The 27,454-nt window shown below is 37.6% G+C and overlaps 1 protein-coding gene across 2 annotated transcripts in view; it reads left to right on the forward strand.

The window, feature by feature from the left end:
- ttyh3b (tweety family member 3b) overlaps nt 1-27,454 on the forward strand; it is a 78,755-nt gene that overhangs the window by 30,859 nt on the left and 20,442 nt on the right. For both annotated transcript variants that reach the window (XM_051705141.1, XM_051705143.1), the window contains exons 3-7: nt 4,346-4,515; nt 19,788-19,899; nt 21,216-21,436; nt 25,852-25,947; nt 27,299-27,371. In XM_051705141.1, the coding sequence (XP_051561101.1) occupies nt 4,346-4,515; nt 19,788-19,899; nt 21,216-21,436; nt 25,852-25,947; nt 27,299-27,371 (672 nt within the window). The remainder of the gene's footprint in view (nt 1-4,345; nt 4,516-19,787; nt 19,900-21,215; nt 21,437-25,851; nt 25,948-27,298; nt 27,372-27,454) is intronic.

The raw sequence follows: 27,454 nt of genomic DNA on the forward strand, positions 1-27,454 counted from the left end.
ATAATTTTCTTTGCATTTAATAATGTAATTTTTTTTAATAAAAAACAGTTTTCCATATCTATTTTGCATGACGGGGTGGTTGGTTTGAGCTTGACGGACCCTGCCTAACATGAAAAAGCAACAAATAAACAATGTAAAAGAATGTCAGTACTTGCCTGCTTTTGTTCTTGGTGGCTACAAGGCTCAAATGATGTCACTTCCGCTTTGTGATGTCATTTAAAGCAACAGTACATTATTTATAGATAAAACAAGTTAGTGTGACGGGGTGGTAAGTCAAACTGAGGGACGCACACAAATCATAAAATATTTACAAAAATATAAGGTTTATTTTGAATAAATATCTTATGTAAACAGGGACACACATATAATCCTGAAAATAATAAATGTTTGAAAAAAATATATAACTTATTTGGTGATATTTTAGATGCAAATGTCATGCTGGTCAACATGGACATGTGAAATTGGCTATGTACTAATGAAAAATGATTAAAAATAGTATGTTACTCTTTAAGAATAGTATTTTTATCATATATCATGTTAACAAGAACACTTGAATTAATAACTTTAAGCTTTGGAAACACACTTTGGGACATTTTTTGTGCCTTATGCATCTCATCAAATGTTGCGGACACAAATGGCACCCGTTTCATAGAATGACTCAGTTCATGATACCTAATGCATGAACTAATGCTAACAAATAGAACCTTATTGTAATGTGTTACCAAAAACAGAATATTTTACTTTCCAGAGTAAACAAAAGACATCAGATATTCCATATGTAACATAGTATTCCCTGTATAAGTATATTAAAAGTAAAAAGTAAAAAATTAGTAAAAGTCAAAATCTAAAGACAAATATTAACTACCATATCCATGCTTAATGTGGTCTACCCAATTATGACACACGGTCCTTGAGCAACATTTGAGGGTAAGGTTTAGGGCTGGGGTTATATTAACAACTTCCTTATCAACGAACAATTTCCTTGCTGATTTTATGGATATGTTTTGTTTAGGGATGAGGTTTGTACTATGATTTTTTGATAGGAGTTTTGTTCCAGGACCAACAAAGGATGTTGTTTCAGGATCACATCCTACTTGGCTAAATTACTTTGTGTGTGTGTGGTTATGCAGACTTGTATACAGTATCACTTCCGAGCTCTTACATCACAGCTCTAAAACCAAGAGTAGTCTCCCATGTTCAGTGTGACATACTTTGCTGAATGTGGAGAATCCAGTGCTACAGAGTAGCCATGGATTTTTTTAAAATTTAGATCATGACACATCTGGTGTGGTGGAAGAGCTGCTGCATGTAGATCTGGATAAAACATTTAGGACCGCATCTTGAAAGAATGTCTCTATCATCTGAAAGAAAGGCTTTTTATCCAGAATAGCACCTCACTTACAACATTTTTTGCCATGTTGGATATGGTACCATGGTAATAACATTATATTCTTTGAAGTACCTTGGGGCATGTAAATACCAGGGTATTAGTGATGTACAAAACTACATATTTTTAAAATTGACTAGTTGACTAATCAGTCTAAAGGAAGCCGGTATAATGCAGGCTGGTTTTCAGGTTCACCTGACCCTGATTAGATACATTTGTTAGGGGCCATTTATGATTCGTTCTTGCTTTTTTACAAAATAGCTAGATGGAGCACAATGGAATGGAACAGTATGAAAGTGCCTTGAGCCTAGTTTTTAACTTGACACACCATCTTAAAAATGCAAGGCTCTAGTGCGACACAATGCGATGGCCAAAGAAGCCTGTCTGAATGTGTATCAGTGCTTTAAAGAGGGTTTTACCTTGCAAACTATGTAACAGCTAAAGCTCAGGAAACTGTCAGCATGCTAATTATATCACTGCCATGAAAAATATAAAAACTAAAAATATAAGAAAAAATCTAGATAAACTAGCCGACCTCACTAATTATATGCACGCTAGTTATAGCACTGCTGTGAAAAAATAAAAACCTAAAAAATATACGAAAAAATCTTGATAAACCAGTTGACCTCACTAATTATACACAAGCTAATTATAGCACTGCCGTGAAAAATATAAAAACAAAAAATTATTTAAAAAAAATCTAGATAAGCTAGTCAACCTCATTGATTATATTCACAATAATTATAGCACTGCCACGAAAAATATAAAAACAAAAGATTATTTAAAAAAAATCTAGATAAACTAGTCAACCTCACTAATTATTCACACACTAAATATAGCACTGCTGTGAAAAATATAAAAACTAAAAAATATTTTAATAATCTAGATAAACTAGTCGATCTCATTAATTATATGCACTATTATTATAGCACTGTCGAAAAAAATATATTAAAATATATATATATATTTAAAAAAAGATATACCAGTCGATCTCATTAGGTTGTCATTGGACGACAATCGTAACCCATCCCCACATAATATATATACGGTAATCATCAGTACCATGCATGGTTTATATCAAAGTACAATAGTATTACCATCTAATACATTTACTGTACAATGGTACCACCACAGTACTTTTTTTTAAGGGCGATCAGTCTAAAAATATATTCCAGTATACAGTGCATCCGGAAAGTATTCACAGTGCTTCACTTTTTCCACATTTTGTTATGTTACAGTCTTATTCCAAAATGGATTACATTCATTATTTTCCTCAAAATTCTACAAACAATACCCCATAATGACAATGTGAAAGAAGTTTGTTTGAGATCTTTGCAAATTTATTAAAAATAAAAAATGAAAAAAATCACATGTACATAAGTATTCACAGCCGTTGCCATGACACTCAAAATTGAGCTCAGCTGCATCCTGTTTCCACTGATCATCCTTGAGATGTTTCTACAACTTGATTGGAGTCCACCTGTGGTAAATTCAGTTGATTGGACATGATTTGGAAAGGCACACACCTGTCTATATAAGGTCCAACAGTTAACAGTGCATGTCAGAGCACAAACCAAGCTATGAAGTCCAAGGAATTGTCTGTAGACCTCCGAGACAGGATTGTATCGAGGCACAGATCTGGGGAAGGGTACAGAAAAATTTCTGCAGCATTGAAGGTCCCAATGAGCACAATGGCCTCCATCATCCGTAAATGGATGAAGTTTTGAACCACCAGGACTCTTCCTAGAGCTGGCCGCCCGGCCAAACTGAGCGATCGGTGGAGAAGAGCCTTAGTCAGGGAGGTGACCAAGAACCCGATGGTCACTCTGACAGGGTTCCAGCGTTTCTCTGTGGAGAGAGGAGAACCTTCCAGAAGAACAACCATCTCTGCAGCACTCCACCAATCAGGCCTGTATGGTAGAGTGGCCAGACGGAAGCCACTCCTCAGTAAAAGGCACATGACAGCCTGCCTGGAGTTTGCCAAAAGGCACCTGAAGGACTCTCAGACCATGAGAAACAAAGATTGAACTCTTTGGCCAGAATTTCAAGCGTCATGCCTGGAGGAAACCAGGCACCGCTCATCACCTGGCCAATACCATCCCTACAATGAAGCATGGTGGTGGCAGCAACATGCTGTGGGGATATTTTTCAGTGGCAGGAACTGGGAGACTAGTCAGGATATAGGGAAAGATGAATGCAGCAATGTACAGAGACATCCTTGATGAAAACCTGCTCCAGAGCACTCTGGACCTCAGACTGGGGCGAAGGTTCATCTTCCAACAGGACAACGACCCTAAGCACACAGCCAAGATAACAAAGGAGTGGCTCCGGGACAACTCTGTGAATGTCCTTGAGTGGCCCAGCCAGAGCCCAGACTTGAACCCGATTGAACATCTCTGGAGAGATCTGAAAATGGCTGTGCACCGATGCTCCCCATCCAACCTGATGGAGCTTGAGAAGTCCTGCAAAGAAGAATGGGAGAAACTGCCCAAAAATAGGTGTGCCAAGCTTGTAGTATCATACTCCAAAAGACTTGAGGCTGTAATTGGTGCCAAAGGTGCTTCAACAAAGTATTGAGCAAAGGCTGTGAATACTTATGTACATGTGATTTGTTTTTGTTTGTTTTTTTGTTTTTTTCGTTTTTTATTTTTAATAAATTTGCAAAGATTTCAAACAAACTTCTTTCACGTTGTCATTATGGGGTATTGTTTGTAGAATTTTGAAGAAAATAATGAATTTAATCCATTTTGGAATAAGGCTGTAACATAACAAAATGTGGAAAAAGTGAAGCGCTGTGAATACTTTCCGGATGCACTATATGATTGGTAGAAAATAAAGGAAAACTTGAGATACTATACATGTACAGTACAATGTATACAAGATAGACAAAGATCTAATTTTGGATTATATTTCTCTCTGAATCTTTCTCTCTTTGTCTCTCTATCGCTCTCTCTACAGTCTGTGTTGTTGCTAGGTGCAGTGGCATTGGTGTGTTTGGCATTGGACCTCCTCTTCCTCCTCTTCTACTCCTTTTGGCTGTGCTGCCGCCGCAGGAAGAGCCAGGACTCGCCCAATGCAGACTGCTGCTGCACCGCTTGGTGTGTGATCATCGCCACGCTCGTGTGCAGGTCTGTCCGTTGTGCTCTTACAGTATACACACAAAAGACTTCACCTCATTGCCCTCATCCAACACACACATAAAGTAGCAATACACTCATAAATTACAGTTCATGGTTTTACCTGAACTAATGCCCTTTCACAAAAATGAAACTACAGTGTCACCACAGTTAATCTAACTGGCAATGCACAGGCTTTGTTCCAAAACATAGTGAACTACCTACATGGACAGCTACCTTCTAAGGGGCCGTTCAGACAGAATGCATTTTTGCATTAAAAAAAGCTAGATGCACAGCAACAAATGGAACAAGTGCAAGTGTCTTTTCAAAAGTTGAAGTTCTTTTAAATTGACACGCCATCTTAAGAATGTGAGATGCGGTTCAACCATCAAATTAAAATGTTTACATAAAAAACATTAAAAAACCCCAAACACAAATGGACACAAAAACGCGTTCAGTGTATTTTCATATTTATGTTAGGATGCTAATAGTTGACTGATCTGAAATGCTTTTCACAGACAGGAAATCCATTAATGCTCACTCAACATACACCATACAAATAGCGTTCCTCTCAATAAACTTGACTAGTGCTCACAGTTGATTTCAATAAAACCTATTAGAAGTTAGAATGTTGCTAAACTATTGACGATATTTTAATAAGCACAATCAGCATGCAGTAATGAAATACCATTTTTTTCATAAAATGAAAAATGTTTACTTTATACTTTTCAGTACTGAATAAAATGTATGCATGTTTAAAATCATAATTTCCCTTAACTCAAACCGCCATACTGAAAGAAAATTCAATTGGCAAAGGATTCATGCAATGCCGTCCTTGATTTTGGCCAAATGTAGATATCTTTTGAATTTTATGAGCATAAATTTGCTGGCTACTGTTTGGAACAGCCGTCGTGTCGGGAGTATCTAAAAATGCTGTCTAGGTAGGTTGCTCACTTGGGTGTGGAACAGAGCCAATATGTCATCCAAAGCTAATTATTGGTGTTAAATGTCTGCATAAAGAGCACTTTCTTAGGGAGTAGTAAATTCTATACATGAATCTTTAGCCGTAAACTGACATTTATTCAGTCACCAAAATTCAAACAAGTTCAGGAACCAGAACTAAAGAGCTCTGAATTTATAGCTGAGTATATCACCTATGAAACATATGTAACACTGTACAGAGCCCAGCAAATGACAGCTTACCAAACACCTTTTCCAAGCTAATGAGTGCTGGCCATGATTCATTTGATATAGTAGGTATGTGCTTCTCCTTGGACTAGCCAGTTTCTCATCTGTATTTTTAGTAATAATCCCTCTCTGTATCTCAGTGAACAGCTGAGAGCTTCCCGCAAACGCACTACTGCATTAAACATTTAATTGCACACATTGTGTCTCATTAGGGCAATGCATTGTTCATTAAAATGTGAGAGAAAATAAATGGAGAGAGAGAAAGGGTTAAGGGCAGTTTACACTGAAATTAGTTTTGTATCTGTGTTAGAGCCCGACTGATAAGATACCGATTTTAGAGGGGGGGTGAATTCACCGATTACCGATATGCCGATATAATTAATTTTTGAGCTGGAATGAAAACAGACCTTTTCTATGTGGATTGTGCACCGGTTTTGCACCGATATGACTATGCAAAAGTACTCAGAAGGCTGTTTTCTTAAACAAATATTTGTATTATACATTGTCAACAAATTCTAGAAATGAACACTGAGAAAATAATCAATAAAAATACAATAAATAGCTTAATAAACATCAGTACTGTTTAGTATAAGTCAATTGCTGACCAATTAAATAAAGAATAAATAAAAATACAATAAATAGCTAAATAAAAATCAGTACTGTATGTTTAGTATCGGTCAATGGCTGACCATTAAAATAAAGAATAAATAAAAATACAATAAATAGCTAAATAAACATCAGTATTACTGTTTAGTGTCAGTCAAATGCTGACTATATTAATACTGACAGTCAATTAGGGGCAGGATGTAAAACAAGAAGCTTTTACACCTATCGAGTCAAGAGATAACAGCGGCAGTGGTGTTACACCGTATCCTGCTATACAAGTTCAGGGGAAACTTTAAATATTACATTTTGTAAATGCAATGACTGGAATTGTTCGGTTGAGGGGGGTAACAAACTGTGAATCCTGAACAAAACAGTTTGGTGTATACATGTTTACACATTAGCTTCCACTCAGCTGACAAGCAATGAAAGTAGCTACATGGTTAGCTAGTTAGCTATAAGCTCGTTGTCACAGAGAGTAAAAGATGGACCAGCATTGCCTCACACCAAATAGGTAACAATGTAGCATGAAATCAACATTTAACAGACACAATCCACCACCGCACCGTTGTCTGCTGAGCTGCAGAAAGATGCTCTGTTGTTTACTTTTCAATCTGCTACATTACTTACTGCACTGACAAACTATAGCTGGCTAACCGCAAACAGATGTGATAAACATTAGTGACATGGTTGTCAGGGACAGGGTTAACATTATATTAGTTATATTGAAAAGGGAAAATGATGGGGTCATTGTTTATTAACTTTCCAATATGTATTTCATAAACTAGTTAGCAACTTACCGAGAAGACACCGCTTAACTCTGCACCGCTTAACTCCACCCTCTCTGCAGAGCCACTGTTAGCTCTGTAAACAATGGAGTCTGAGCGCGCCATGCTGGATAAACTATGTTATGACACCAATTCAAGCATTGTTTTCTGCATTATATGTTCTGAAAAAAAGTTTTCATATCTGCACATATCGGTAAACATATATGCCGATACCGATATATTGGTGAAAGGATAATATCGGGCACTAATCTGTGGTGTGGTGTCCATTGTCCAGTGTCCCGCATCTCGCTGGGTTTTCATTGTTTTGCTCACGAGCGGCGCGTTTTTAGATGCCATATCACACCTTGTCTACACCGGACGCGAGTGGTGCAATGCATCGCATAAAAAGCAAATCGCTCCCATTGTAAACATTGATGCTGACTACACTGGATGCGACTGTCATGCAATGCACCAGTTTATGGACACCTCCTTCTACTTCTGATGTGCTGCATGCCCATGGCTCTACAGCTCACACCTCATTTTCTCTGGTCTTTTCACTCTTCGCTTCTATGGAGTATAAACTAGGGTTCTGTCCAGGACTGTTTTAGCCTGCTCTAAATATTGGATAATTTGATGCACGTGCTGTGTGCACATTTGTATGTAGCATTTTCTGTTTATTGTTATTAAAAATAAATTTGTTTAAAAATAAAATATTAATTATAGTTTTTTTGCTTTAATTAATTCATAATAATAAAAAGATATCCGCATCGGATATTTCAAGCTATTCTCTGACCACCCTCTCCCGTCCACAACTCATGGATGTACCGTCCACTACCGCCTTCAACTCTGTATGTAATCCTGCGTTGCAAGAAATCTAATCGTGCCCTGCGGGTCCTATGGTAGTTCTACGGGAATGCAGACCTCTACTATGAACAGCCTCATACTGTTGCGGCGCTATGCAACATCGATTGGTAGACCAGTGTAGACAGGGTGTTAAGTCAAAAAGAACTTAAATTAAAGAAGCTCTTAAATTAAATAGTTAAAAATGCATTGAGACTCAGGTGACTGGCTCAAAAAATGTGTGCCCATGAGCTAAGATGGCAGCAAGCAGACGGTGTACTTCCAAGGAGTCACACCAGCTAAGCAACTGGCATTAAGATAAATAGAAATGCTAACGGACAGTTTTCTCTAGGTATTATAAACCTCTTTGCTTATTTTGCCAGTTGCAGCACCAAACAGAATTGCAAAAATAATTAATATTTTCCAAGGTTTGGATAAATTGGTGCAATGTTGCAATGATGGGCCATTCAAACAATCGGAGCAATGTTGAAAGTGCTGCAGAGCAATAAACAGTGTTCACACTTTTCAGGGAAATTGACTTGCTGTATAAAATTGCTTACTTAGAGGTGTTTCTGCATATGAAGCTTGCAAAAATCACAGAGCAGCTTTAAATATAGAGGGCAGTCAGAACAGGCTGGCAGCCATTTCACAGTGACCCCTGAACACAGAGGCTAAGTGGTTTAATCAAGTGTCTGCATTAGAGGATGGAATGATGTCAGCTGAATTATGCTGCAGTGACCTTGTTTAATGAAACCAACTGCTCGTTTCGTTCTGTGATCTTGACGTGGACATGGATGGATTTGTTTTAAATTGTATTTGTTTGTAAAGCCTTGCAGAAACATTGTCTAAATACAGTTTTCAAGTACTGATGCCGCTGTAGAAATACCGTATTCACAGGTGTATCTGTAACCTGAGTAATGTACACTCACCGAGCACTTTATTAGGAACACCTGTACACCTACTTATTCATGCGATTTTATAATGAGACAATTGTGTGGCAGCAGTGCAATGCACAAAATCATGTTAAAAGCATGCTTACATCAACCATCAGAATGGGGGGGGAAATGTGATCTCAGTGATTTCGACCGCGGCATGATTGTTGGTGCCAGAAGGGCTGGTTTGAGTATTTCTGTAACTGCTGATCTGCTGGGATTTTCATGCACAGCTATCTCTAGAGTTTACTCAGAATGGTGCTAGAAACAAAAAAAACATCCAGTGAGCGGCAGTTCTGTGGATGGAAATGCCTTGTTGATGAGATAGTTCAACAGAGAATGGCCAGACTGGTTCAAGCTGACAGATAGGCTATGCTAACTCAGATAACCACTCTGTACATTTGAAGTCAGCAGAATAGTGTCTCAGAATGCAAAACAGGTTGTACCTTGAGGCCGATGGTCTACAACAGCAGAAGACCAAGAACAGAAAGCTGAGTCTGCAGTTGGAACAGGCTCACCAAAACTGGACAGTTGAAGACTGAAAAACGTAGCCTGGTCTGATTAATCTCAATTTTTGCTAAGAAACATTTATGGTAGGGTCAGAATTTGGCGGCAACAGCATGACCTTGTGTCAACAGTCCAGGCTGGTGGCGTAATGGTGTAGGGAATGTTTTCTTGGCACACTTTGGGCCCGTTAATACCAATCAGTCATCACTTGAATGCCAAAGCCTGTTTGAGTATTGTTGCTTACCATTAGCATCCCTTCATGGCCACTATTTACTCTTCTTCTAGTGGCTACTTCCAGCATGAATGTCACAAAGCAAAAATCATCTTGAACTGGTTTCATGAACATGACTATGAGTTCACTGTTCTCCAGTGGCCTTCCTAGTCACCAGATCTGAATCCAATAGAACACCTTTGGGATGTGGTAGCACAGATTCGCAGCATGAATGTGCAGCTGACAAATCTGCAGAAATTGCATGATGCAGTCATGTCAATGTGGACCAGAATCTCAAAGGAAAGTTTCAATCGTCTTGTGGAATCCATGCCACAAAGAATTGAGGCTGTTTTGAGAGCAAAGGGAGGCCCTACCCAGTACTAGTATAGTGTTCCTAATAAAGTGCTCACTGAGTGTGTCTGATAACGAGGGTGTTTGTACCTAAAAAAAGTGAGTAGTATTTGGTATTTGGCCAGATTGATCACACTTTGAATTCGACGACAGTGGGTCGAAACTTGTGCTGCTGACCGAAGCACAGACCTGTCTGTGCTTACTGAAATTTGAACCACTGGCCGCTATGGCTGAAGTTGGAAGTACTGTTGAATGTGTGAGCACGTGTGAGCTCCAGTTTCCAGCTGAAATGTCCACAGAGTGGCGCCAAAAGTAAGATGTATTTTTATTTGTAAATAATGTAATACTGTCATGAGGAATGCATATTTTATTAACCCCACACCCTAACGTTAATGGCAAACCTAAACCTAACTGTCAGTGGAATAAAAATGAAATTTTAGAGCAAAAATGCAACCTCAGAATTGCGCTCACCATTATTTATATGAACGCGATTACTTCCCGAGGTTGATTGCACAATGCACTATCAGAGGGAAAAGTAAATACGTTTGAATTGAGTTGAGTTGGTGCTTGTGGATAATTCGGCAGAATGGGGTCGATTTCAGAGTACATGAACATTCGGAAGCAACATGTTGATTTTCCATGTGATCATGTTGATCTAGCAGATCATGTGATCTCAACATGGTGGCCACCAATAGGGGAGCCCACTCTTATGTAGAATGAAACTACTACTACTATGTATTTTCTAGAACACAGATATGGCTAGTCTTCAACTCATGCGAGTGCACATAGTTTTTTTTATCAAAAGTAGTAATAATTTCTTGAGGGTTAAGACTTTTTACATGAATTTTTTTTTTTATATGTTTAAATAATAAGCTATAATTTTGCCACACAAATTTCACCATTATTTTCCATTACCAGTCATTAATTATTGTTCTAATTACCTTTTGGGTTCCTTTCCCCTTGCTTTGTCCTCTGTTCTGATTTTTTCTGGGATCTCCTCCCACATGCCCACCCCCACATGGGCCATTCGGTGTTCTCCTCCCCTATGTTTTCTCCTGATTGCCCCATTCACCTCTCCCTTCCTCATTAGCACATGTCTGCCCTATATCTGCACTGCACGCTTTGCCATTCTAGCTGTGATTGACAAACAAAGAAGAGATTATTTCCTTTAGAAAGACATGGATAGTGAACAACCAGAGAAAAGTACAGTGACAATTGATTGAGAGACATGCTGATAAATCTTTAAGGGGATAAGAGAGAGATACAGTACAGATCAGACTGATGAGTCCACGGCAGAGATGTCATGCTGATATGATGGCTCAGATGAAATGCATGAAAAAAAGACACAGAAAGTGAACACATGTACTAGTTCTCACACATGCATATGCTCATGGGGTGACCTAAAACACTGCAGCACTCTTCTGGAACCATAATCTCCCCAGAGTTTTGTGTCTTTGAGCTTTAGTAACTTAGTGTATGTGTGTTTTTAGCTGAGATTTACCACAAGGGTTGGGACTGGTTCCATTTTTAAGAGTACATTGGAACTGAGTAATTTTCATGAAATTTAATTCTGTTAACGGTTCTTTGACGACTACATTCTGTCATCGATGCGGATGTAACACCATTTTAAAATACCCTTACAGTGTTTCCTGGAAATTCAAAATGTTTATATGTGCTACAAGTTAACTTAATTTAGTCAACTTTTCAGAGAATATAGATCGTTTCAGAGACACAAAAAAAACCTCCCATTTAGATTTCATAGTATCTTAAAGGAACTAGAATCATTGTGTTATTTTACACAAAAAAAAAAAAATTTCTGTTGTAATTTACCCACCCTCATGTCGTTACAAACCCGTATGACTTTTTTCTTCCTTCGAACACAAGAGGAGAAATTTAGAAGAATGTTGACACTGGTCTTTTTTCCATACAATGAAAGTGAATGGTGACTGAGGCTAACATTCTGCCTAATATCTCTTTTTGTGTTCCATGGAAGAAAGTCCCAAATATAGGTCTGAAACAACATTTTTGGGTGAAATATCCATTTAAGTGGAATCGTAATTAACATCAGAATAGTTCAGTTCTTTACATTTCCCATCCCTATCTAACACACTCACTTTGAATCACGATTCAGATCAGCAAAACACATATTGGCAGTGCCCCCTTGGTGCCTTGGAGATGTTGCCATAGAAACAGAATCAGATTTTGAACATTGAAGCTAAGAGATGAATAATGCACTGCAGTTCTCTGCCAGTGTGTGTATATAGGCTCTGCGTATGTGTGTGCCACAGCTGCATAGTCGTCATTAAATCTCCCTCATCTAACCCTGCTAGATTCTTACAAAGATTTATCTGTTTGTATCTTTATGAATTTGTGTCCGCTGTGTACTTATTGCAAAAAATTGCAAATTTTATGTGAGTAAATTCGTCTTTGTCTATTGCTATTGCTTTGGCTCAGCAATTGACCCAAGTCAGAATCCATTCTATTTAAAGAAACAAGGACTCATAAAAAGTAATGGCTGGTTTTCCACAATGCTGTTCACTTGAGGTAATCCTGTTATGATTTATTGTCTGAGGCTATTAGCCTTGACTGCTCAAATTTATGTCCGTAAGTGACCCATATATGCCATCGGTCAGAGTAGATTGAATATCTGAAAGAGCCCTCATTCACCTGCACATTTACAAAAACATCAATGTTATGTTACCTACATGTGCACAGGACCCACTTTACATTAGATGTCTTTAACTATGATGTACTTAAGTATTTGAAAAAAAAAGTACTTATTATTTACATTTGTGTTTTTGCATTATACTAATATTTGAAGTACCTGCATTTAATAACATCTGAAATTACACTGTTAACCTTACTCCTAACCCTTACACTAAACCCTAACCCTGATCATATTCCTAAACCTATATCCTGAACCTTAACCTCAGTAGCAGCAAATGTGAATCTTGTGAGAATTTTTCTGAACATCATGTAGTTACACAAAAAATAAATTGTATTTTATGTATTTTAATGTTAGTACATAGTAGTTAAAGACACCTAATATAAAGTCGGATACTCTGTTTGATGGTTCACACTGGGGTACACTTACAAGAAGTGCCATGGGACTAACATGTTAGTACATGTCTATGGTAGCTACATTCATGTGGTAATCATACAGTACTATGGTATACATCAGTGTTTCCTGCATCGCTTTTCAGCAGTGGCTCTCCGCCACTATTGAATCTCTAGCACCACATGCAGTCTGAACTGAATGTGTTGAGATAAAAAGAGTGCATGCCGCAAAATAACACAAATACAACACGTCATACAATTGCACTGCATAGGGCTAAACGATCCATCGAAATAAAATTGAAATCAAGTAATGACCTTATGTGAATATTTAACTGCAAATGGGCTGTGATTTACAGTTCTGAGCTCGCTCCACATATTCATCTCCTGCACAGAATAACAAAAGTGTTGCGTTAAATTCGGTTTGGTAACGTGAACTGAATGTGTTATATTTACAGTGCTCTAAATTTACTTTAATTGGCCACTACAAGTTACTATACAAATCAAAAATAACCCTATGACACCAGGTTTTTGTGGACAGAAGAGAAGAGGAGAGCATTTAACCATATTTGGAATTAAAAGGCGCTCATTAAAAGGCCATTGTTAACACGACTTCAAACAGAAAGTTCCTGCAATTGTTTTTTTTAATTTTTATTAAATTGTAATTTTTTTGGAATGCCTAATTCCCAATGTGCTTTTAAGTCCTCATGGTTGTGTAGTGATTCACCTCAGTCCGGGTGGCGGAGGACGAATCCCAGTTGCCTCTGCGTCTGAGATTGCCAGCCCGCGCATCTTATCACGTGGCTTGTTGAGCGCGTTGCCATGGAGACATAGCGTGTGTGGAGGCTTCACACCATCCATCGCGGCATCCGTGCTCAACTCACCACATGCCCCACCGAGAACGAACCACATTATAGCGATCACGAGGAGGTTACCCCATGTGACTCTACCCTCCCTAGCAACTGGGCCAATTTGGTTGCTTAGGAGACCTGGCTGGAGTCACTCAGCACGCCCTGGGATTCGAACTAGCGAACTTCAGGGGTGGTAGTCAGCATCTTTACCAGTGAGCTACCCAGGCCCCCAAGTTCCTGCAATTTTAGCCAGATCCCATAGCAATGTCGCATACAAATTAAGAAATTATTAGAGAAATATTACTTGTATTATAATAATAATAATGTAGTTATTATTAGTTATTATAAAAGGCCTACAAATGTAATATATTTCTGTAATTTCTTAATATAGGAATAATAACCATTATTATGATGATAATTATTACTTTTCAGTATTGTTCAGTATTATATCAATGATATTGAAGTTGACTGGATGCCAAAAAATAGTAAGAGAAAAGTTTAATCCATTGCAAAGTGCATAATCAAATGAACCCACATAGTGAGTACATATTTTCATTTCTCATTTTACTTTAATAAACAGTTTGGTTAGATTTATTCTATTCTTATCTAAACAGAAGTGTGTGCCCATTCACATGATCTAACAGATAAACCCACAAGCAAGTGATCGTGTTCAGTGCTGTCAGAGGGAGTTTCTGGGACGGGTGGGAAAGCCTCTGTATGCCACGTGACTCCTGATTGTAACAAAGAATGACAGCCTGACCTCTTTCTCTCTCTCTCTCTCTCTCTCTCTTGATATCTCTCTGTCTCACACACTTTTAAGCTTATAAGAGCTCTCCTGCCTAAATCTTTGTGTATTTGAGTGACAGAAGCAAAGGGTAACATATGCAGAAAAATGTGCACACCACATCAGATAAAACACATCTCTTACAATAAACCTGCTCTGAGATGTACCTGAAGTAAATGCCTTATTGTGTCACATTAATACCTTTCTGTTAATTTGTCTGCACAAAGTATTACTGTAATTACTGTCCAAAAGACCAAATGCAGGCTTCTGGTGGGAACATTAAAAACTAAATATAGGGACCAATGGAAACATTTACATAAAGGGACTAAATGGCATCTTATTTAATACATAAAACAGCCAAACTGTCGACTGATAGATTTTGACGAACCTTATAACTAAGGTGGTGGAAAGGGCAGATAACCATTTAATCAGCCGATTGTTTTTCAAATAAATGTTTATAATGTTAAAATTTTTGCCTAGTCTTTCCTTACTATGATGGGCTGGACTTCAATGCTGGGATAATGCTGTACTTTTAACTATAAACAAATCTGAAACACACCGGGGACTCTTATTTTGACATGACAGAAACTTGGCTATCTTACAATGCTCTATACATTTGCTGAATATATTTCCATATAGTCACTTTTTCTTTTTTTTTTTTTTGCATTCCCTTGCTTCAATTTAAAACACTTAATTATCTAGCCTAATCAAAATAACACAATATGCATTGATGTGAGAAAAAAAAATATGGATGAATATTGTCAGCGTTGAAAGATTTGTATACAGCAAATCCCCATGAGGTGCCAGTGATTGTTTTTATTAACTTTTAAAGGCCACTGTTGTACAGCAGAACCAAACTGTTTCAACTGTAGAATCGTCCAGCGCCGACCACAGAGGAACACGTAGGCTAAAAAATGTTAAAAAACTTTTTTTCATATAACTGATAGTTCCAAAAAAGCAACAATCGGTTCAGATTAATCAGTAAAATTGATATATGGTCTACCTCTATTTCTGAGTATTTGTAACACCTTGCTGCGTGGTTGCTTTGCTGGTTAAAAGGTCTCCACCATTATATAAAACCAAATGTGTCTGTGTATGATTCCTTCAAAATTTTATTTTGACCCCAGGGCCCTTTTAACCAGGACTACATGTTTGTCCAAGAGTAAAGGTTGTACATTCTGATTTGTGTGTGGATCAGTGGTAAGGTTATTAGAAGCTTGCGAGCGCATCATTATTGCAGTCAGTGCTGCAGAAAAATTGACTCGTATGTCTTTTGAGGCTAGAGATGAAGGTGGACAGGGTCTGGAAAACCAGAAGATTCCTGTATTATTTTAATCTTTCAGGGTCATGGTCAGTTTTTCCAGGTCAGTAAAACTTTCTATGAAGCCAGTATTTATAATGCATTATAAGGGTATTCTTAACGCATTATAATGTATGCATAATGCCTTATAATAAACCTTATAATATGTTGTATTGTCTTATAAATAATTGTAACAATACGATAATAATAAAGTAACAATAATATGATATAATACTAACTTATTTATGGTTATAACTTTTAAGAGTATACTGCATTATAACACACGACCAACACCACATTTTATCCACATTTATTTTAAGTTATTATGTATCATAGGCCTCACAGTTATAATGTGTCATAAGTTTCATATTTTGACATTGTTTATTTAAGATCAAAACCTGGACAATATCTTATTAAAACTTATGAGTGGTCTTTTACCACTTTAAGTCAAACAACAAATGCAATGTCTTCTTGTAAACATCCAAAAGGTTTTATAATGTGGTCATAATCATTTATAAGTGGTGTTTGTCTGCTTTAAATAAAGTAATAAAAGCTACAGTAGGTCTTCTTTTAAACAGCCATTAGAAATTATGAAGTGGTTATAACACACATTTGCTTTTAAAATTTTTATTGTAATACTTAGAAAATAAAATATTTAATAAAATCAACAAAACCACATAACATTATTTCAGATGTAAAAAAGTTATCAGCTTGAACTTGCTTACATTATAATGAACATTGGTCTCAGAGGAAAGACTCAAAAATGAATAAAGTAACAGCTCTACTAAAGGCTAGGCACTTGCACTGTCATATATGGATTATTAATTATTTGCGTTCTGAGAATTTTTGAAGTCACAAGTCCGTTTATTATAAGACATTAGGCATACATTATAATGTGCTAAGGATACCCATATAATGCATTATAAACAGTGTTGGGTAACGTTACTTTTAAAAGTAACTCGTTAGAATATTGCGTTACTTCTTAAAGTAACTTAATTAAAAAAGTTTGCGTTATTTTTGCATTACTTTTTTCTCACAGCCACTTTCTCTTCTGCTGTGCTATGCATTCCATACAAATAATCCATGCATTGCATACAAGAGACATTACAGGTCGTGCTAGCTACTGTACAACATTCATGTCAAAACAACATAATAAACAAACAGATATTTAGAAAGTATGTCTTCACGTCATATTTATAATAAAGAATCAATAACATGAATATGCATGATTTGTTTTTCCATCAACATGGCAGCTGATATGAATAATGAAGAATAACCACTGTCTTACCTAAAGCAGTGAATTCCAACACTTGAACCTGCATCATATATGTCATCATGTGCTGTGCCGATCGACAATATCAATGTATCCACGATGCATACAGATGCCACTGGTTGATCGCATACAACTTCAAAGGGGCATGTTGATACAACTTGAATGGAATAATTTTCAGTGCTACCAAAATGTCATAAAAATGGTTGTTTCATGAATCAAACTACTTGTTTATTATAAAACAAAAATGTAATCTTTTTAGAACTAAGAAATTTTCTCTGTGTACACAATCGATGTAGAACGTTGCTCGGAGCCACTGATCCAGAATCAGCTTTTCTCATCCCATTCTCCCAGTTACGAGGAGCTGTAACACGGAGCAGTTCGGCTGCATAAGTCAGTGAATTGAGCGAGTATTTCACCCTGTGTATCATGTTGTGGCCAGTGGAAGGCTTGTCTTAAATCCCTCTGCCTAAACGCGTTTGCTGTTTTTTTTTATTTTATTTTTTTATGCATTGTGTATTAACACATTAATCAATCACGTTTCACTCAACCGAATGTTGACCTCATATTACACTAAAACACACAATTTTCCTGGCTTGTATAGCTAATGCGCATGCACGTTAGCGAGTTGATTGACAGGGGATGTATCTAAAATGTGATTGGCTCTTTTACCTGCAAGGCAGGACTTCCTTTCTACATCCTTTGACTGTTGGGTGCTAGAGCTTCTTGGTTGGGCCTTCCAATTTCTCCCATTCATATAAATAGAAGTGACTCATCTCTGCTAAATAGTCTCTGGCCTCACACTCTATAGAACTACAATGCCCATCATGCACTACGTCTCCTCCCAGAAGTTTGCACTCTTTTACTCCTGATTTCTTGCAATACAGGGAAAGTAGAGGTGTACAAAAGCAACACGTTACTTTATTTAAAAAGTAACTCCGATATTATGGTCTAAATCCTACTTTCAGCTAAATCTTTCAGCTAACGACCCTGCATCAGTGTGGAGTGGCCTAAAACAACTTACAATCTACAGGACTCCTGCCCCCAACACTGCAGGGAAACAACGACTGGCAATCTCACACCCCACACCCACTCTGACCTTTACTTCACACAAACACCAACACCTCCTGCAACCCCCCTCCTCCCCCTCCTACTACTCAATCTGCACTTAAGATCTGTGAAGAGGTGTGCCGTGTCTTCCAAAAACAAAAGACAAGGAAAGCACAGGGCCCAGATGACTTTTCACCCACTTGTCTTAAATCCTGTGCTAACCAGCTGTCCCCCATCTTCACATTGATCTTCAATAGATCACTGGAGCAGTGTGAATTCCCATGCTGCTTCAAATGCTCAATCATCATTCCTGTCCCAAAGAAACCCAAAATCATAGTACTTAATGGCTACAGACCCGTCGCCCTGATGTCTGTGGTCATGAAATTATTTGAGAGACTGGTGTTGGCCCACCTGAAGGACATCAGTGGACCCTTTCTAGATCCCCTTCAATTTGCTTATCGAGCAAACAGGTCTGTGAAAGATGCAGTCAACATGGGATTGCATCATATCCTGCAACATCTGGACAGACCAGGGACATATGCAAGGATCCTTTTTGTGGATTTTATTTCAGCTTTCAACACCATCATCCCAGCTGTTCTCCAGACTAAATTACACCAACTCTCTGTTCCCACATCTATCTGTCAGTGGATCACAAGCTTTCTGACAGACAGGCAGCAGCTAGTGAGACAGGGAAAATTCACATCCAGTGCCTGTACAATCAGCACAGATGCCCCCTAGGGATGTGTCTCCCCACTACTCTTCTCCCTCTACACAAATGACTGCACCGCCAAGGACCCCTCTGTCAAACTCCTGAAGTTTGCAGACGACACTACTGTCATTGGCCTCATCCAAGTAATAATCTGATTACGTAATGCATGTTACTTGTAACACGTTACCCCCAACACTGATTATAAATACAGGTTTCATTGTGTGTTATAATGTGTCATAATCTTAAAAGTTATAACCACAAATAGGTAAGTATTATATGATATTATAACTGTTGTTACAATTATTTATGAGACAATACAACATATTTAAAGGTTTATTATAAGGCTTTATGCATGCATTATAATGCATTAAGAACACCTCTATAATGCATTATAAATACAGGCTTCATAGAAAGTGTTAACTTAAATCTACTGTTCCATTTTTGTCTAGTTTATTTTCTTGTATTCCCTCTTTAAACAATACCAATGAAAATTCTGTACTCAATTTCTCACCCTCATGAACATGTATTACTTTTTTCTTCTGTGGAACACAAAAGGAGTGTGTGTACTATCCCTTTAAAATGACGTTATTTGATTGCAGAAGGCATCTATTACAAGAAAATGTTTCACTGATGCAAAGAAATTGTGTTCTGTGTTCCAATGCCCTTTTAAAAACAAATACTAGTTGATTTAACCAAGCCAGCTTTGCTAACCTGATCATTTGCAGTGTCTTTAGAGGTTTATATTCAAGAATCAGGAATCAAATAAAGACTTTTCTTATGTGAGAGAGTTATTTTATAGCTTACAATTTATAAAACAGTCTGTCACAATCACAAGAATTAATTCCTATTTTGATCACTTTCCCACAGTGCTGGCATTGCAGTTGGTTTCTATGGAAATGGCGAAACCTGCGATGGCGTGACACGACTGACATATTCCTTGCGCCATGCTAACCAAACAGTGGCAGGCATCGACAAACTGGTGAGTCATTCAGCTTTCTGTTTGTTCTGAGTTGAGGACATCTTGCTCCATCCAAGTGTTCAAAAAAACTAGTAAAACACTATACTGCCCTTCTGTTGCCAGTCCTAAACTTTCTGCCACCCTTTCCAAGTCTCTGCTAGCAATTTTGCGGCACTAACTATACACTACATTTGCTTAACATATCCTTCTACACCTCACTATGTTAAGGGGATAATTCACCTAAATTTTAAATTTTGTCATAATTTACTCACCCTTATTTATCGTTCCAAACCCATATGACTTTCTTTCTTTCATGAAACACAAATGGAGCAATACTGAAGACTCTTTTTCCAAGCAATTACAATAAATAGGGACTGAATTTAAGTCTTATTCACTGAAAATCTAGACATTCACCCTGGTTCTCCCTGGCGCGTTAATTAGAGAAGTACCGGTGTCCGATATGTGAGCAAAATTTTTTGTGTTGGATTTTTTACAATGAACCGGTTCATCCGGTTCACGAAACCATTCTGAATGATCCATTCAGAAATTATCGAGTTCAACTCACTGACTCAATTATCGGGTCACAGCTGATAATAGGTAAATGGAGGGGAAGATTATCAGAAAATAACGTAATTTTGATATTTTCTCACACAAAGCTATCATATGGCTTCAGAAGACTTGGAATGTTACGGACGAGGCCTTCGGACTCACTTTTATGCTTTTCGTCCTTTTTGAAACTTGAAAGCTTCAGTCAGACAGAAAGTCATGTGGGTTCGGAATGACATGAGGGTGAGTAAATTATGACAGAATTGTAATTTTTGCTCGAACTGTTCCTTTAGTTAAATATTACACCTTCTGTACTGAACGCCCCACTGCTGTTGCTAGAGAGTCCATTGCCCCTGTTGAACACTCTACCCTGAATAAACACTCTACTCTTGCCAAATACTCCACTAAATCGACTGCCCCAGCTAAACACTCCTGTTAAATGTTAAGTGTATTCATAAGGTGAGGGATTAATTGTTTTGTTCTTTGGCCAGCAATTCTTCTAGGAAATAATTATGTGTATCGAAATATCCCTCGGCAGGTGTTCAGGACTGTACGAGAGCCCGAGAGGTCGCATATACCTACAGTAGAGTATGCACACTATTGCAGTAAAATTATCAGTTAATGCAGGTATTACAGTACCTGTGCCCTAACCAGCGCAATGCAAAAAGTTTCCAAGAACAAGCAATTTTTCTGTCCACACCAAAAGCGAAACTGTTGTGATTCAAGGGTCAGAAATAAAACCGTAATTGATATATGTAGCCCAAAACATTTGTGTGTATGTGTGTTTGCAGGTATCAGAGAGCACCAGCAGTCTGAATGAAACCCTGCAGGAAGGTTTGGTGCAGCTGGAGACTGTGTACTCCAAACAGACAGACTACCTGTCCATCGTCCAGAAACTGCAGGGCCAGCTGGACGAGCTGATTAATCTGATGGTGGAGGTGCCTTTCTGGAGCAATACAGATCTGTCACTGGATCATCTGGCATCTGTCACTGAGCAGTTTGACTGGTACAGGTAACTATGAAGAGTGACTTAATTTAGTACCATGGATCTGATCATGAATTATCAAGATTCAATTTTGGCCATCACTGTCTCAAAATGCTTGAAGACCAAAGTTCATTCATAACTTCTTGTCCTCTTGTTGCCCTGACTACACTGAAAAAAGGGGAAAAGCAGCTCTATTGAAAATAGTAAACCAATGCACTTAAAATCAACCTAATACATTTATGTTTGAGATGAGAACATGACTATTTTGCGTAAAGTCCAAGTGAGATCAAGCGCAGTCATCAAAAAAAGTGATATGAAATGTTCAAATGGATTCAGACTAAAAACAGATGACGCGGGCACAACATGATTTTTACTGCTTGGTCAATTAACTTAATTAAAATTAGCTAATGCAACACAACACAAAATTATTTGGTCTCAACTTAATTTCATTGTGTACAATCCATCTGTTTACTCAATTCAGTTGTGTTGGGACTGTGTGTATAAGTTTTGTTGCATCAGTTTATTACTAAATCCGAACAGGGAATTTACAGTTCCCAGCATGCTTTGCATGGGACTGGATTGGAAGAGTACATTTTGAAATTTAATGTATTTCCACGTAAAATAAAACAAGTAGTAGACAAATATGCTGACATGTTTGTTGATAACAAGCTGAAAGATTCAATTTGAGATATTGGAATAGATTAAAATTTAAGTTAGGTTAACTCACTTCATTTAGGTTTTTGCTACACAAAGTATTGGAGTAGAGCCTACATATTAATTTCTTATTAAAGAAACTCATTTTCATTTTAGAACCAATGTCCACAATTTCATTAATTTAAACCAACAAAAGATTTTTTCCCAGTGTAGATGCATTTCTGTCAGAGGACTCAATAGTATGAAATAACATGATTTAGTGATAGATTAGTTTCCCTTGGTGTGAGCCCGGTCCTATGGTACAGGGGCAGGATTCTCGCTAAAACATTTACATTTAAATTTTTACATTTATACATTTGGCAGATGCTTTTATCCAAAGCGACTTACAGTGCACTTATTACAGGGACAATCCCCCTGGAGCAACCTGGAGTTAAGTGCCTTGCTCAAGGACACAATGGTGATGGCTGTGGGGATTGAACCAGCAACCTTATGATTACCAGTTATGTGCTTTAGACAACTACACCACCACCACTCCATAATACCATCAGATCCTGCTGGAAAGTGATGACGGCAGGGGAGAGGAACTTACCCCTTACAGGACGGGACCTAAACTGGTGGTGTTGGGGTGGTGGTGGGTGAAAACAACGTGGCGTAACGAGCAATGAGAGATAGCTGTGGGACCTTACAAGGCATAAGCTAGATCAGCAGTCACCAATTAGCGAACTGCAGTCCCGGTCCAGACCTCGGCTTGGTTCTGTCTGGACCATGAGACATTTTTACATTTGCTGTCCCATCTCACCGTTTCTGTACTTCAAGTGATCAGTGCAACAAAACAACAGAGCTGTGTACAGCGCAAGCACTTGAGCACAGATAGCACTGATCATTCAGTGCTGTATCCTCGAATACTTTTCTCTTTTACAGAACATGCTTCATTTATACCCTTTTGCGCGCTGCGCACAGAGTTGCGGACATGGTTATTTTAACGACAGTAGACCATAGCGGAGAAATGCAGTGAGCAGCAATATACAGTAGATAGATAATGGCATCTTTCGTAAAACACCCTGCAGAAAACAAGAATAATGCAAAGTGAATTCACCTTCATGTGTCTGAAATTAATCTGACCGTTCAGCTAAACCAAATTTGTGACAGGACAATATGCTTCCAGAGCGGAATATTTTTTTCCATCTAAAATTAGCTTTATTAATCGGCATGTTTCGAGCCTTTCACAAACAGATCATTTTTGTGGAAATTAATCAAAGATCATCTCTTGTATAAATGGCAAGGAAAAACAACAAAATATTTGATTTTACTAGTGGCATAGTGGAGTTCTCATGAGAACGTTTCCATTATTTGATAGACTGACCATTTATAGGCCTACTTAACTTTAGCTAACAGTATTTTTAAGCTTCACTATTGTGATGTACAGTGTTTGTTGTTGGCAGATTTTCATTTTAAGGAAAATATAAAAATGGTCATGTGACGAGGAGGAGGGCAGCCCCCAATCGGGCTAATCAGCCGAGGAGAGGGATAAAGGCAGCCGGATGTGGCAGTTCGGGAGAGAGAGAGCCACATGCAGCTGCCGTGTCTGTGTTTGTGCCATTTTGTTTAAATTAAATATTACTTTGATGGTTTGTCCGGTTCCCGCCGCCTCCTTTCCCATTTTAACCCCCCTGATACAGGTCCATTCAGACTTTTACATTTCCAAACTTTTCTCTCAGGGGATACCCTTGAACCCCCAAACAAATATTTCCTTAATAGTCACAAGGCCTCCTATGCCCATTGAGTATCCAAAAATATATTCAAACACAAATACTGGACTGTTGTCATTCAGCTTCAAAATGAACAGTTGATTTTATCTTTTAATATTTATAACAAAGTGCTCTCGATTGATGAACTCATTGAAATATTTTAATCTTTTGGTAGAAGGTCCCCCAAACCCCACTACTTTGGCTTTGTCTTTGGAGCCCCAATGTCCTAATCCTTGACCAGTTTTAAAGAGACTGTTTTGACTTTGATTTTTTTTCTTCTTTTACAAAGTACTATTACTGCCAACTTGGCAATGTACAATTAGGCCTACTCTTTCAAAAAATGAGTATTCCTTATGTCATTTCATAGCTATACTGACTACCAACAGCATGTAAGTTATTGTCCGGACCTTTGCTGGGAAAGAAATCTAGAGACCTTTGGAACTTTAATTGAATGCTCCTGGGCTAGATAATGATTGGATAAGATGCCGGAATTGAATGAATGAATGATGTAAAGCTACTATGAGTCCTCTGAGAGAATTATCACTTAGGCTTAAATTTCCAAAAGTAATGCTTCAGTACTAATGATGGTTTTTATATATATATATATATATATATATATATATATATATATATATATATATATATATATATATACACACACTCTGGCGGCCAGAAGTTTGGAATAATGAACAGATTTTGCTCTTATGGAAAGAAATTGGTACTTTTATTCACCAAAATGGCATTCAACTGATCACAATGTATAGTCAGGACATTAATAATGTGAAAAATTACTATTACAATTTGAAAAAAATTCAGAACTTCTTAAACTACTTCAAAGAGTTCTCCACATGCAGCAATGACAGCTTTGCAGATCCTTAACATTCTAGCTGTCAGTTTGTCCAGATACTCAGGTGACATTTCACCCCACGCTTCCTGTAGCACTTGCCATAGATGTGGCTGTCTTGTCAGGCACTTCTCACGCACCTTACAGTCTAGCTGATCCCACAAAAGCTCAATGGGGTTAAGATCCATAACACTCTTTTCCAATTATCTGTTGTCCAATGTCTGTGTTTCTTTGCCCACTCTAACCATTTCTTTTTGTTTTTCTGTTTCAAAAGTGGTTTTTTCTTTGCAATTCTTCCCATAAGGCCTGCACCCCTGAGTATTCTCTTTACTGATGTACATGAAACTGGTGTTGAGCGGGTAGAATTCAATGAAGCTGTCAGCTGATGACATGTGAGGCGTCTATTTCTCAAACTAGAGACTCTGATGTACTTATCCTCATGTTTAGTTGTACATCTGGCCTTCCACATCTCTTTCTGTCCTTGTTAGTGCCAGTTGTCCTTTGTCTTTGAAGATTGTAGTGTACACTTTTGTATGAAATCTTCAGTTTTCTGGCAATTACAAGCATTGTATAGACTTCATTCCTCAAAACAATGATTGACTGACACGTTTCTAGAGAAAGCTGTTTCTTTTTTTGCCATTTTTGACCTTATATTGATCTTAAGACATGCCAGACTATTGCATACTGTGGCAACTCAAAAACCAATACAAAGACAATGTTAAGCTTCATTTAATGAACCAAATAGCTTTCAGCTGTGTTTGATATAATGGCAAGTGATTTTCTAGTACCAAATTAGTAATTTAGCATGATTACTCAAGGATAAGGTGTTGGAGTGATGGTTGCTGGAAATGGGGCCTGTCTAGATTTGATCAAAAATGACTTTTTTCAAATAGTGATGGTGCTGTTTTTAACATCAGTAATGTCCTGACTATATTTTGTGATCAGTTGAATGCCACTTTAGTGAATTAAAGTACCAATTTCCTTCCGAACTTATTCCAAACTTTTGGCCGCCTGTGTGTGTGTGTGTGTGTGTGTGTGTGTGTGTGTATGTATGTATGTGTGTGTGTGTGTGTGTGTATATATATATATATATATATATATATATATATATATATATATATATATATATATATATATATATATATATATATAAAACCGATGGACACCTGTAAGAGATGTGTATGTGTGTTTTGTAGGTGGCTGGGTTTTCTTGGCCTGCTGCTCTTTGATGTGATAATCTGCCTGCTCGTTTTGGTTGGTCTCATACGCAACTCTAAAAGCATCTTAATCAGGTGAGCACAAGAAAATTTCAAAGGTTTTCTTGAACATATGTTATGTTATTAGTTAAAGCTGAAGTGTGTAACTTCTTCGACACTAGCGCCACTAAACGTAATCACAAAAATAAACATTGTTGACTACATGTCTGCCATTGGTCAAACAGATAGTCCTGTCCCAAATTCACACCATTGGTTGAGCAGTACGGAATAGGGAGAAGAGGGGGATGAAAACAGTAAATGACCCAGAATTGAACTCGGGTCGCCTGCACACAAACGCCACTGTTCGATATGTCACGTCTCCAACACACCAGTATTTGTCTCTGACTATTACATTAATAATACTTTGATATTTATTTAAAGACAATGAAAAAATGTGCTAGATTATCTCATGCTTCTTGATATGCAAGCTTGGTGAGAAAAGTTGAGAGAGATATCCTTGCTTATGAAAGGTATTTTTAAACTCCCAAATTTCTCAATTCTGGTGCATTGCAGGACTTGTTCCAGGTTAAAGTCCTCTACCTGAGTTTAAAATTTCAGGCTTAAACTGTTGTGTGAAAATGCCTATTTTTAGCCTGTAACTATGCAAAATTAAGATCCATTCTTTAGAAATGGAGAGCGAGTGCACGAATCAGCGAGAGGAGTTGGCAGAAAAGAGAAGGATTGGGGCAAAATAAAATCTATTTAGTCTACAAGGAAGGGTGAAGATCCCCCTTTGATTCACTCTGACGCACATTCGCACTCTTGTTGCAATTAGACACGTCTTCTGCATACGTGTTTGTTTGTGTTTAAATTAGTGTTGCAGGCTTATATGTGTGCATGTGTATCTAGAAGCACATTTGGTCAGTGGGAGGTGGTTTGAAACTCCAGAGATGTTTACTAACTGGGTTACTCACCATGAACTTAAACCTAAACACGTTTGAAAGAAGCCATCCAGAAAATATCCATCAACATCACAGAAACATTTAGAACTCTAGAGTGAAGCATGTCTTTAAGGTTTTTTATCAATCTCACTTTCAGCTGTTTGAAAAACCGGGTAAATCCAGCATAAAATCACTCTAAAGTCCCTGTACATTGAAGATACATTTAAAACATAAGACATTCTTTTATGAATTGACAACCTCTTAAAAATTATGGTAGCCAATTTAGAATTCAGATCAATGACTCTATTGTTCATATTAATTACTTTTTAGTCTATAACAATTTTTAGGCCTCCCAGAAGAAAATTGTATTGCTCAAAAATCATTATTAATATTATTATTATTATTATTATTATTAAATGTATAAATGTATGATTTAATATGAATAATAATTATAATGATAATATTCAATATATAAATATATATTTTGTTGTATTTCTCACCTGCAGTGTTTGTTTGCTGGGTGTGCTGACACTGGTGATTAGCTGGGGTTCACTTGGATTGGAGTTTTCTGTTGCTGTGGTGAGTCACTTCACTAAAGCACCTTTGACTTTTCTCCACCATGCCAGTATTTCTTTTTGACACTGAAAGTACAGCAATTTAAT

The sequence above is a fragment of the Myxocyprinus asiaticus genome, chromosome 8 (assembly GCF_019703515.2).
Source record: "Myxocyprinus asiaticus isolate MX2 ecotype Aquarium Trade chromosome 8, UBuf_Myxa_2, whole genome shotgun sequence".
In the NCBI taxonomy this organism is placed as follows: domain Eukaryota; kingdom Metazoa; phylum Chordata; class Actinopteri; order Cypriniformes; family Catostomidae; genus Myxocyprinus; species Myxocyprinus asiaticus.